General features: G+C 39.0%; 1 protein-coding gene and 1 pseudogene across 2 annotated transcripts in view; both read right to left on the minus strand.

Moving 5' to 3' along the window:
* Window positions 1-13,383, minus strand: part of rabgap1 (RAB GTPase activating protein 1) — an 87,177-nt gene extending 73,794 nt beyond the window's left edge. The window contains exons 1-6 of one of the 2 annotated variants that reach the window (XM_088355287.1): window positions 13,247-13,383; window positions 10,445-10,689; window positions 4,969-4,998; window positions 2,579-2,822; window positions 1,517-1,730; window positions 1,262-1,436 (exon numbers count right to left, since the gene is read on the minus strand). In XM_088355287.1, the coding sequence (XP_088211413.1) occupies window positions 1,262-1,436; window positions 1,517-1,730; window positions 2,579-2,822; window positions 4,969-4,998; window positions 10,445-10,597 (816 nt within the window). In that variant the 5' untranslated portion in view covers window positions 10,598-10,689; window positions 13,247-13,383. The remainder of the gene's footprint in view (window positions 1-1,261; window positions 1,437-1,516; window positions 1,731-2,578; window positions 2,823-4,968; window positions 4,999-10,444; window positions 10,690-13,246) is intronic. The other variant, XM_088355288.1, reaches the window with a different exon arrangement.
* Window positions 12,519-12,696, minus strand: LOC148350498 (U2 spliceosomal RNA; annotated as a pseudogene).
* Window positions 13,384-13,855: the final 472 nt, after the last annotated feature.

Raw genomic sequence — 13,855 nt, forward strand, 5'->3', positions numbered from 1 at the left:
AAAAGTGGCAGAAAAAAAGCGTTCTGACCATTTTCTCAACCGCATCAAGCTTTCTTATTCCACTTTAATTTCAAATGAAACGGCTCGTCTCTTCTTTACACTTTACACCAACTATATTGAATGGATGCACGAGATATTAAACAATAAAAGCGTCAAAGTTCTTCGCACGATAGCGATACAGTACACGTTGTTATGATTAAACACGAACCAGGAAGTAGAAGCCGGATTTCTTCTTCGGGGTGGATGCTGGGTGAGCTCTCACAGCGCCACCACTCGCAGGTAGCGGCGGAAATAAGCACTACAGTAAAGTCCTGTACTCAGAAAAAACTTCACACAATACAAAATCTAACTTACAGCAGAGTCGGGATATTTTCCAACATCCCCCCAAAAATTTTTCCTATCGACCGTTTTGCGTAGATTGAATGTTCGTAATTATGGGAGCGTCTGAATTTTAGTCACAGTACCAAATTGATTAATTTGTTAATTTGAACCGGGCTGTTAGAATATTGTCAGACACTAAACCAGTCCGTGGTACCACTGAAATACAGTATTGTATCGCCGGATCATGAAAGTCTTTACCAAGTGCATGAAGAGAAAGGCATTGTGGGAAGTAATAAGTTTGTCCTGAAAGTTTTATATAAATGCATTGCCGCACATAGTCGAAACGTTTGTCACCCACAACGCCTAGTTTGAGCTGAGAGGATTCGAAACAAAGTTTTAGACTAATTTTTGAAGACTTTGTTTTCTCATTTCTCCAAAATAGCTTGTACCCTGACAAAGAACAGTGTGATGAGATAAGACCTAATTCCTTTTCATGTGTCTGGAACCTTAGTGGTCTTGTGATAGTGACGAGCGCTCTACACACAAGATCCAAGTCCTGTTGCGACGGATGAAGTCCCTTGCAGACTGGTGGTTAAAGTTTGGTGCTCCTACCATTGTTTTTTGGTTAAATTCCTGTTGCCACAAATATTATCCAGTTGTGTTAAGTAATAAAATGTAATGACTGATCTATATTATACAAATATATGAATGCAGTTCCAATATTGCCTGCATATAAGGTGCACCGGATTATATGGTGTACAAATTTATGGCCGATTTGGGTTTATTGGTGCTCCTTATAGTTTGGAAAGTGTGACATAGAAAAAAAATCACATCACCATATTTTCTTATTTTGCTAATTGGGAATAATCCATAAACTGGACGCTCATTGAGAAAATAAGGTAGTATATTGAGAAAGCAAAATAAGCGAGAAAGAACTTACCGCTTCTTGGATTTGGCAGCGGAACACATGGATCCTGAAAATCTCTGAATTGTAGTGGCTTTCAGTGAATGCAAAGCAGTCACTCTCTGGAGTGCCGTCGTGGCCACGCACACAAAAGAGAATCTTATAAATAGGGTAGTTGGCGATTTCTGTACTGTTATTGGGGTCCAAAAGCCTGTGGAACATAGTGGGAAGAATGTTTAAGTACAGTATGACTCAACACTGTACCAACACAAGTCAAATTTCTCCAATCACCTGACAGTGCCTTCAGACACCCCTGGCACTGACAGCGTGACATCCAAAGGGACCTGACACTGGCCCCGGAGGATGCCCATCATGCGAAGGGCTTCCACCTCACTGCGGGGAGCATTGACCGAGGCACACCCAAGATAAGTCAGCTGGCTGAAGACCACGCTGTCCTCATCCGGGATGGGACTGCCAGGGCTACCATCCGATGATGATTCATCTCCTGGGCAGGGTAAAAACTATTAACTCTAATTTGCTCTTAATTTACACATCAGTAATATTTTGAACTACAGTGCTACATACGAGCACCTCTAAACACAAGGATGTCAGTATGAAATTAAAGAAAAAAATCTACCCTGCTAAAAATGGGAAAATCCAGTTGACAAGAAATCTTAAAGGCTAGCACTAGAGACCGCTTGAGACCACTTACGCCATGTAACTGCTTACAGTGGGCATCAGCTCGTCCAGTTTCAGCATTCGAACTACTACAGCCAAACAAAATTGTACTGTAAAAACATTTGCATGTACATCCATTTAAAGTAAGTTTCATTTTAAGTGGACAGTAAGTGCTTATGTATCATCAACAGTCCACAAGCCTACGTGCATGTATGCATACTCACACACACCAGATTAGTAAAGTTGTTTCGATGGATAAGATAGATACCGCGACTATATTAATTATATTTTCCTGTGTAAAAGATGTTCACAATATGTGAAATAATCAAAAAGCGTATAAAACACTGAGAAAACATAGAAGTTGACAGTTGAGGGATAACCGTGACTCATTCATGGTGACCCCCCTTTTACGCCGCAGCACGAGCACACATTCGTTACAGCGCTCACAATAAACTTGCATTTTATTTTTTTCAATAGCATATTTATATCTTATTATTGTATTTATGTTTGGTTACTATTTGGAAAAAGTATTTTATAGCTGTTCAGTGGACCAACTCATTTTTAATTATTTCATATTGGGGAAAATGTTCTCTATACACGAGCAATTCAAGCACGATCCTGAAATGAATTAAGCTTGTAAGAAGACGTACCACTGTTAATAGCATCCTCACTCACCACGATAGGACCGCTCGTTCAGCTCGCTCTCCTTTGCGGTTTGAACCTGAAGCACCATCTCCACCTTTGGTGAGGGCGCACTGAGGGGGTCAGTGCCCGGTTCTACGTGTGATGCTGTGGTGGACGGGGGGCCAAGATCCCCCGCGCCCGCCACGGACCCCGGCCTGGCATCAGTTAACGACGGCTCCATGAGAACATCCTCTAGCTCCCTTTGGAGTTGCTGCTCACTGCCATTTCCCACAATCTGAAACACACAAACACATTGTGGACATGGAACGTAAACCAACAAATTTAGGGCCACGAAGGTGTGACTAAACTTAAACCACACTGAAGCAAAACAATATTTTCATACAAAATGTACCACATCCTAGCAGTAAAAAGAAAATCAAAAGTGATTCAAAATCTTGTCCTTAACTATATTTGTTCTGACCATGCTTCTCAACGTTGTTTTAATACTAACTGACTGTGTCCTTTATTGTTTAGAGTGAAATTTTAGTGATTAGTGGGTGAGTGAATGTTTTTAGAAGTTATACCAACACTGAATGCATGTCAAACCAAATAAACCAATTACAGTATACTCATAGAACAGCAAAAAAATGAACCAGGAGAGGGCACTGTTGCAATTAATATTTTCTTGGATTTGCCTTGTACTGTATTATACCTGGATTTATGTGATTGGAATTACGATAGGCACAAGGAAAAAAAACTGTAGATCCATAATCCTGCAAAAAGAAGTTGTGCCAGCTAATAAGAGGTATTTGCAGGTGCAGGAAAACTTGAGCTGACGGTTGCAGCCAAATACTAGCAATACCTCTGACACACTGTCTTGAGGTCATGATCAATATACAACAGAGCAACATATTCAGCACCATTTAAAATCACACCCTCCATCCCTACGCTTTCCTAATAAATGAAAAGCTTCAATAATAGTACCATCATCGCGACAAATGTGCAAACCACTACGCATAGTGATAAAGCTTTCCATTGCTTTATTAAAATATATGTGTTGTATTGGAATTCCAAAGTTAAATCTATCATGAGTGTTTGTGTACATACAGTGACACTATCAATAAATTAGTGTCAGAAATAATAATGTGATAAATTGCAGGATTACACTCTCGCACTGGTTCTTGGTATATAATCCCAATATTCTTTACAGTACATTCCAGACAATTTGCAGGGGGATTTAGGATGAATGCCTGAATAAATATATTGCCTATATTTACGGGATCCATCCCCACCCCCCTTTGTCTATAATGGTACTGATATTACCTTAAGGGGTTAACATAAGTAAGAGAGATAAATTGCATATCTGTGTAACAATATATCTCATATATATATATATATATATATATATATATATATATATTTAGGGCTTGGTGAGTTAACAAATATTTACTCTAATAGATTCTACAGAGCTATATATATATATATATATATATATATATATATATATTTTAGCTGCATTTTTTGCGTTCATAAGCTTTACTTGCAATTATTTATTCAATATTTATACTTTCTAAATACGCCAAGGAAGGCCATCAGGCAACTGATCATAGTGTCCTAAAAAATATCAAATCATTTTCATTTTATTGTGTTTCACATTGTTTTTGCAATTATTATTAATCTCTATTTTTTAATCTATTTATTCAAAATCCCCCCCCTGCCTCCCCTTAAAAAAAGCTTCTCGCTGATATTTGACTAACAAAAAAAAAATTCAAAAATGAAAGTTTAAGAGCGCTGGATTAAAACGCAGTCCTAAAAATTCTGCGTGAATGTTCACGTGACATTGGCAAATTTCTAATTCCATCACCAGTGTATTCTAAGCAATGCAATGACCTAACAAGGTTGTCTTTGAACAGTCACAGCCAGTATATTTGCACAAATCACAAACAATCACCACAGGATCACATTACAACAAGAGAAACAAAAGGGAATCAGTGTTGCCAACTCCCAATTATGGAAAGTAAATAGAATAGAATAGAATAGAACAGAATAGAATGCCGTTATATTCATCACACAAATTGTCAATGAAATTCAAAGCTGCCCCATATAGTGCACATATGGAAAAGTAGCTCTTGACATTCGCTATGTGACGTCAAAGTCTTTTTTACTTTAAATGGCAATTTACACGTAATTTTACCCGATTGCGATGTGAGAGAGGCTAAAAGGAATAAACACTATTCCAAACACTATATTTGTCACCAGACACATTTTAACAAAGGTCACCAAAAGGCATTAGAGTACTGGAAAACTGAAATATTTAGTTAGAAAGTTGCCCAGTTGGCAACACTGGAGAGAGGAAGCGCAGAAGAGTGAATTGAAGAGATATAAACAAGATATGGAGGAGGAGGAAAGGAGGAAAAAGCAAAGAGAACACAAAGACTGACCTTAAGGCTGACCCCTTCCTTTGAAATTACCTGCATAACAAACAACAAGTTTAGACACGCCGACCCATTTTTGATGTGAGGGGCAATCAAGAGATTGCACGAACGAAAACCAAATTGAGATGTTGGGATGAGAAAGTCAATCAGTTGATTTTCCACTGATAGTTTAGAGCACAAGGAACTTTTGTCAACACAATATACTGTATTTGGTGATGGCAGGTGAAACAATGGCGTGGTCACAAAATGTTCAAACATATTCATTGGGAAAGCTGAGAATCAACTGCCAGGACATATGTGGTTGTAGATGTCCCCCTACGCTCAAACATAAGTCAAAATGGGTTTTGGTAGCTAGAGTCTGCTGAATTTGACAATTCAGGTGGGGAAATGTGTGGCCAACTTATTTTACATCTGGCTAACTACTGGGTTTATATTCATCAAAACCTGTATTTGTGGGTGAGTTAACACAAAAGTTTCAGGAAAAGTCACAACTCACAAAAAAATGTATTTAACATATATTGTTATCCATGAAGAAATGATGCAGTTTAGAATTTTCACATTAACAAACATTCATCCAATAATTAGTGGGAGATTAAACTACTGTAAGAGGATATAAAAATTATACATACACATTATTAAAATAGCATATTTGGGAGGGATGAAATCCCGTAAAAATCACCATTAGCAAAAACAGCAAGTTTTAAAAAATATATATAATTGGCTTCAAACATACTGGTTCTTAAATGGAGAACTTTGTTCACATAAGCTATTATTCCTTCTGTAAAAATAAAGACTCCTAGGAGAAATTATAGTATGCTTTAAAGAAAATGGTGGTATATAAAATACTCAAAACGTTCAAGGTGCTATATTTGTAGAATCTAAAAGGAGAAATATTGCAGAAAAGAATGAGTACCTGATAAAAGTTCTTCTGACAAGAAGCAAAAAAGTAATATTAAGACTATGGTATAAACAAGAGCTCCCCACCGTGGAGAAGAGGTTGAGTGCACAGAGAAAGAATTATTTCCAATGGAGAGGGAGATATTTCAAATAAGCATTAAGGATTCACAATTTCAAGGTAAATTGGATGACACCACTTCTAAACAATGAAGACTGGACTTTGAAAACTAATCCGTCATTGTTGATATTACATAACACTGCAGTGTTTTATCCCAAGTTGTCTTTTGTTTTTTGTGTGTTCAAAAAAGAAAAAAGCAACTTACGAAAATATTCTTGCTTTACTGTTTGTGACTGTATTAACTGAATCCTGAATTATGTTGACATCGAGTTCATTTCTCTTAACGTAAGCTAGAAACAGAAGTAGCATGGTTTTGATATGTTATCCATGCCATGTAGCTAAAAAGGTAAAAATATTCCACAATACAATTCTCCAATACGAACTATAAAGTACAAACAATAAATTGTTGGATTAATAACTCCATGATGATGCCATAAAGAATTGTTCCTTATATGCTGTGCGTCATTGTCTTAAGTATGCACAATGATTATCCTTCGGTGGCGTTATCTTGCTAGAAATAGTATAGCAGAAATCGAAATAGTGGTCACAGGAAGAAATCTGATTATAAAAAATTAAATCGCAGCCGGTTGAATGAAAGTCAAAAATGCCTTTGCTGAGAGGGGAGGAGGGCCAAGGGTTGCAGCAGTAATCTGAACCCTTGTGGGATGCACACAAAATGGTGGCTGCCCGCATTTGCTCCCTCACAAAGTCCTCTCTTTCAACTATTTGTGACACGGCACACCCTTGTAACAAAATAAAAACGCACAAAGAATGAGTTAAAAGCTTTTACAGCTGCCCTAACACAGCATAGTAACTAATGATTGTCACAAATAGTATGTGATTAATATTGCCACCTTTATTACTTCTCATAATTCTTGTCAGTCACACAAAGTTGACATTAAAACACTTACAATGGAATCAGGAAAGCGAGTTGGGCAGACATTTAAATGACAAGAATGACACTCTGAGAGGAGATACTATCTATAGCTTACAAAATGATTGTTGGCTGCACTCGTTTTAGGACGATCATAGTATTTAATGCTTTATTTGTGGAATAAGAATATAATTGGGCAAACGGATGTCACAATTTCAGTCGATCAGGAGTGTTTAATAAAGTTAGCAAGTAAATATTCAAATCATTTGTGAAAATGCACATCTGTAAAATCTATTAGCTGGGGTAATATGTACATATATTCTAATATTCATCCATTTTCTGCGCCGCTTATCCTCACCAGAGTCACAGGGGTGCTGGAGCCCACCCCAGCTATCTTCGGGCAGTAGGCAGGGGACACCCTGAACTGGTTGCCAGCCAGTCGCAGAGACAGACAGCTCACTCAACCATTCACACGTAGGCACAATTTGAACCTGACAATTAACCTGAAATGCGTGTTTTTGAAATGTGGGAGGAGACCGGAGTACCCGGAGAAACCCACACAGGCACTACAAAAACATGCAAACTCCACACGGGGAGGCTGCGGTCGCAGGAATTAACAGATGGACCGCCGCACTGTAGGACTGCGCGCTACCCACTCAGGCGCCGTGCCGCGTCATATAACATTAAGTGAAAAAAATATATGTGTCATTCAGATAGAATAGATGTAAGATCTTGGGCCCGGACCTGATTTCGGCCCAAATTTGGGTAAACGCATAAAATGTCAATCATTACGCCGTTTTTGTTTTTTGTTTTTTGCATGCACTATTACTCAAATAATTATTTGGATGAATATTTTTTAATTATACTTGAGTGATATTATTCTGAAGTAACTTCACTTTTACTTTAGTAACACTTCGGTACTTCACCTCAGCGCCACGCGTACCGTGCACAGGGGTGCTGCAATTCAGGGCCGCGCATACTACAACGCTGAAGTGCATGTATACCACCTTGGGCCCGGGCCCTCAAATCAAGTTAATCGGTCGGGTTCAGGCTAGTCCAGGCTCTTATACCTGCGGCCCAGGTTGGTCTGGATTCTTTAAGGCCTGATCTTACCTACAATGTACATCAACAACCTATGATCACCAATAATGCTTAATATTGAAAGATGCAGCAAATACAGTTTTGGTGGCCAAGACATGCCCAAAAAATGTAACTGAATTATTTCCTTCATTCAATACTGGCTGTTTTCAGAAGACAAGAGCACAAGTTCAAATTCTTTCTAAAACTTACAAAACAAAATTGTATCCAAACCCAAACAACTTTATTCTTTCACCTCGAATAAATTATAATCAGAAAAGGTAATTCTAACATGCCGTTATGACTTGAAATACAATAGCCTACAATACAAGCGAGTAGAAAGGGTTGCCTATAGCAGTTGACGATAATATTCTCACGGCTCGGCCCACTTATAAACATAAGTAAAAATTAAAATTACAACCCCAAATCCACCGTGTAATCACTAGACCACTAGGGATCAAGAAGACATAGGAAAAGGACTAGGACTTTATTTTGATGTAAAACTTTTTTTTATTCTGAGTAGCACGCTGTACAATGTTTTTTGGCTGAACGCTTTCCCATAGTGTGCAATTGCAATGTGGCACCGTGAATAAAAAAGTGTGATAATGAGATAAAATATGCCTTTTCCTTTGTAATTTACAATCCTAGCCACTTTGGTCCTTACTTATGAAATGATATGTCGCAGGACATCAGGTTCCCAGGGACCCTTGATTTTTTTATAAAGAGGAGGCTCCAGACCCACTCACTGGTAGGGTGCAGTTCAATGGCTGAAAATCCTGAGGTCGTCCACCGCTATCAATCCCTATTAGTGTTGCCTCACTCAGGTCCCTTCCCTCACTTGGTTACTCTGAACCTTGCTACAATCATATTTTATGGTATTTAATCCATTGTGTGCATCTGTGTATTAGGTTTTTCAGGTTGTTGGGTGGGGATAAAGGAGGGGATTTTGTTGTCTTATTGGATTGCAACTGGCTGGCAACCAGTTGAGGGTATCCCCTGCCCACTGCCCAAAGACAGCTGGGATGGGCTCCAGCACCGCCTCCGACCCTTGTGAGGGTAAGAGGTGCAGAAAATGTATGGATGGATGTTTTATTCTCAGTTGAATGTCTTTATACAGTACTTTGAATGGCATTTTATTGCATAAGAAGTGATTTACAAATCAATTTGACTTGATTTAGTAGCCTGATGGTTAGAATTCGGCGCTCTCACCTTAGCGATCCAGGTTCAATTGCCGTAGCATGCAGTGCTGAGCAAATAAGGTCTGTGATATTTGTCCACTGATCAATAATTACTCAATAAGAGGTGACACAGTATACTACCATGAAACTTCGCTATGACGCACACACAAACTTTTTTGAGTTTATTTTAATAAGTGATTTTTTTTCCCCCTGTGCGGTACCAAACGACCCTCAGTTCAGTACCAGTCCGTTACCCGGTGGTTGACGAGCACTGGACTAAAGGGCTGAGCGGTCAAACTACCCTGTAAACAACAGCAATTACTGCATGAATGAATACTGCAAATGAGCTGACAGAGTAATTAAATCTGATTGATATGTGGTTCCTAGATTTTCACTAAATAAGAGTGGACAGGAAGGGAGGACAAGACATGATTATCGACCAAACATGGCTAGTCACATTTAATAATAAAAAGTGACGTTACTTTTGTATGTCGAAAACTAAAAAAGTACCAAAATATTTGTGAACGAGGGTTTCTTAACAGAGACAGCTAGCGCAATTAAGGGTGAAAAAATGGGTGTAAGATCAAATGGTTAGCGAGTATAAGGAAATGAAAAAACGAACAAGAAATGAATCGAATCAAATCACATAAAATGTTAATAAACAATCAAGATAAAAAAAAAAGATGATAGGAGACGTTATACAGTACTTTCTTCACAAAGTTTCATCAAAAAGGTAGTAATATCAGGTAGAAGGAATCAGGTAGTAATATGTGACAAATGTCTTTAAATTTAAATAATTAAATGCTTTATTAACAGTGTTATTTATGAGGTTGGGTTCAGTGCTGTCAAAAGATAAAAGCATTAACTGAGTGAAAGGCATAAATGCTTTCATTCTGAGTAAAAACTTTAATGGTACTTTTACTAATTAACTAAAGTGTGCTATTAATCCAAACCGGCCAACTAATAGCCCTTTTCCAAATAATCAACATTAGCCTTAATCATTCTATTATTCTTAATAATCAGGTTATCGTTTTCAAAATATAGTTTTTTCCCCATATTTTGGACTTAAAAATTCCCATTTTAAAGTGAAATACTATAAAGCAAAGTGATTAATATATTTAATCGCAGTGACAGAAATTTCAATAGTATATATTTCAACAATTAATCGGCAGCGTAAAACCGAAAAACACCTAATATTAAGGACCTATGTTTTAGTAAAATAAAAAAAGGAAAATTCCACTAAACATAAAGTTAAATATTTTCCCTTTAGGAATACATAAATGAAAGACATTTTCCCCTCTTTCCTTGGTGCATCCACACCGGACAGTCCTCACCTACCTTCAATCCTGTTTTTTCGTCATCACTACCGTTATTGGTTGATGAGGGTGTGTCTTCCCCCAGCCGGGACACAAGGACAAAGTCCTCACTGTTAAGAGTGGACACGGAGTCTGAAGACACGCTAATCTTCCCCACCAACCCCTTGTCATCCATGTCAGCCACTTGGATAGTCAGTTGCACTGCTCATGAATGGAAGACGCCAAGTGGAGGAGGAAGAAGCTGCAGGAGATTGTGCGCAAAATCACCTAGCGAAAAAAGTGACATCGTTTTAAAAAGACAGCAGACATTATAGCAGAACAAGAAGTGATTAAATCACAGAGCAGTATCTATGAAGAAATATTTTCTCCTCACATTTACAGCTTTAGCTTTGCAATATCAAAGTATTAGTTTTGATCAAACATTACATTGTGACTCTTTAACTACAGCTTTAGCTTTGCAATATCAAAGTTTTAGTTTTGATCAAACATTACACCGTGACTCTTTAACTACAAAGACTCAAAAGGGTTGGAAGCCACATAGTGCTTTATTCCAATTAAGTCACATTTAAGACTACTATTACAACATCACCGGATCTGAAACTTACAGGCTGCGATGGATGTGGCAAGGGCATCAATTAATATACAGTCAACAAGTTAACATAATATCTAAAATTGTGTAAAGAGTAAAAATGATGGTAACAACAAGCTTCCTGTCTCAAACAAACAATTAACTAATGAAAACAAAATTTTTAAAAATAAAAGAGCATTTACCTCAATAACGGGCAATATTAAGACTATTGATTTTTAAAATGAGCGTGTCATTATTCTGAAATACTCAATATTTAAAGGGGTGCACGGACTACCATTCAATATTCAAAGGGCTGCCCAGATCACCATTTACACACCCCTTATTTGAAGGGCAAAGAAAGCATGGCGAAAATTAACCAACCTTGAGAGGACAAAGACAAAACACAGTCAACATCAACAGTATTTGTACAGCCCTTGACCACAGAGCGTCAAAGAGCTCCACAGACCCTCATTACAACACCCCATGATGTGAAACCGACATGAGGGCAAGGGAAAAATAAAAATAAAAACCTCAAGACAAGGAAAATTAAGAAACCATGAGAAGGGGTCACACATGAACCAATCACCCTTCCAGGAAGACCAGGTTGAAATGCACGTTGGATGGGCGCCAATGGACAAAACACAGTCAGCCTGACTATCTAACCTGACAACCTTCACAGAGAAAAATATGTATTCACCCAGCACACTATCATACTCCACTTTGAGAGCGCAAGCACAGACCCAGCTCCACTCATCATAAATGGGGACTGTGCAGAGAGAGTCTATTCCTTCAAACTCTTGCACACACATCTTTGAAGACCACTCCCGGTCTGCCAGCACCAGCAGTGTGATGGGGAAGGCCTGGCAGAGACTCCACTTCCTGAAGGTTCTCAGGGAGACTCGCTGGTGTCCTTTTACAAAGCCACAGTGGAGAACATTCTGTCATACGTCATCACCGTGTGGTATGCTGGGAACATGGCAGCGGACGGAGAGTAACCAACACATCCCAGGAGACTATCGGCTGCTCCCTGCCCAGTCTGGAGGACATTGACGGCTTACGATACTGCAGCAGAGCGGTAAACTCAACATTAAATGGGACTATTCCCACCCTGGCCACCATCTCTTTGAACTTTTACCCTCTGGTAGGTGCTACATATCCCTAAGAAGGACCGTCTCAGACAGTTTATTACCCAAGCATCACCATCCTAGGCAAGCGTGCAAAACTGAAAATATATACCTTGCAACTTATTTGGGAATGTTTGTTGACTTGCCAATTTAATCTGACAGTCTTTTATCTTAGTCTTATTTTGGAAATCTTTAAAAATATGTTTGCCCTAGACTGCCATGTTTCATTTTGTTGCATGCGGGGTTTGGGGTTTTTAAGGGTTATTGATCTATCTTCGTTATTCATTATCCATTATCCGTTATCGGTCAGTTCATTATACGCTACAAAGCCTAGGAGCCGGGACACTTACTCTCAGCCAAAAGGCTAAGCTAAGGTCCTAGCCCTATAGCCTTGTTGCGATCATTGCGAATGCACCGTTCCCGGAGGTACTGCAATACCGGGCCGATGCGTGGAGTGGACAGAGCAAGCTCTTATTCCATCTCCGGATTGCAAAAATCAAAGGCAATGTTTAACCACGTTGATATCAATGGCAATAAAGACCATTCTATTCTCTTCTACTCATGATGCAAAAGAAAAAGGATGGCCGTTTTGATTCATGGATGTGATTTGATATACGTCACGATTTATAAGAACATAAGACACTTCTAGACTAAACATGCTACACAGGAAGAAATCTGATTATAAAAAATTAAATCGCAGCCGGTTGAATGAAAGTCAAAAATGCCTTTGCTGAGAGGGGAGGAGGGCCAAGGGTTGCTACAAACTGACACATATTCTGAACTGATTCACCCCCTTCGATGAATTGCTACGACCCTAAACTTCTAGTTAGCGTCAACTTGTCTGGAGTTAGCCGCTAAAGCTACACTGTGCATTTGACAGCTGATTTCCTTATTTTATGAAAAATGTTTACTACGGTGCTCCGAAGTAGTTTATTTGTCATTTTGGTCGAGGAAGTGGAAGATAAACAGTGGCGTATGCGGGCTGGGAGGGGGAAAAGCCAAGATACAGGCCACTACAGTGCAGTACTGTCAAGCTAACTTGCTACTTACAAGCTCGCGCTGCCAGAATGCTGCTTTATCTTCACACCTAGAGAAACGGTTCTCAATTAAAAGCGCGTTCAGGTGAGCTTACCTTTTAAATCGCCGCGGCTATTTGTCCCCAAATGACGTTCGGCGCAACATTGTCGTGCGCCATTTTCGCCACAAGCCCGACAGCATCCGAGCGAGCTGTAAACACACCCGCTGTCAACGGATCTGCGCATGCGCATGTCACAGACCTCCTTCGCGATGCTCTGGCTCTTAAAATACGCATGCGCACTGCAGGATCGGAAGAGAGCAGAAGGGTTGGGGGCATGGGCGCAACCAGACCGTTTGGGGGAGTGCTCAAGCACCCCCAAATTCAACCCGAGCACCCCCAAAGAACCAAAGCATTTAAGAAATATTTACCTTAATAAAGTACAGGATAGGCTTAAATATAATGAAACACTCTGGAAATGTTTAAATCTAAGCTTAAAACACACTTCTACTCTATAGCTTATGAATAACCTATACTTTATGTTGATAATATGTGTATCATTTGCCCTCATGTACTTTAATAGTCTGTAATAATAGTTTGCAATAGTCTCTGATCTGTGCAGCCCTTTGAAACTCTTTGTGATTAAGGGCTATACAAATAAACACGACTTGACATGACTTAACACTCTAGCTAAAGTATAAAAAAAGTAACAAAAAATAATTGCAA

The sequence above is a fragment of the Urocampus carinirostris genome, chromosome 16 (genome assembly GCF_059441175.1).
Source record: "Urocampus carinirostris isolate Australia breed hairy pipefish chromosome 16, RoL_Ucar_1.0, whole genome shotgun sequence".
Taxonomy (NCBI): Eukaryota; Metazoa; Chordata; class Actinopteri; order Syngnathiformes; family Syngnathidae; genus Urocampus; species Urocampus carinirostris.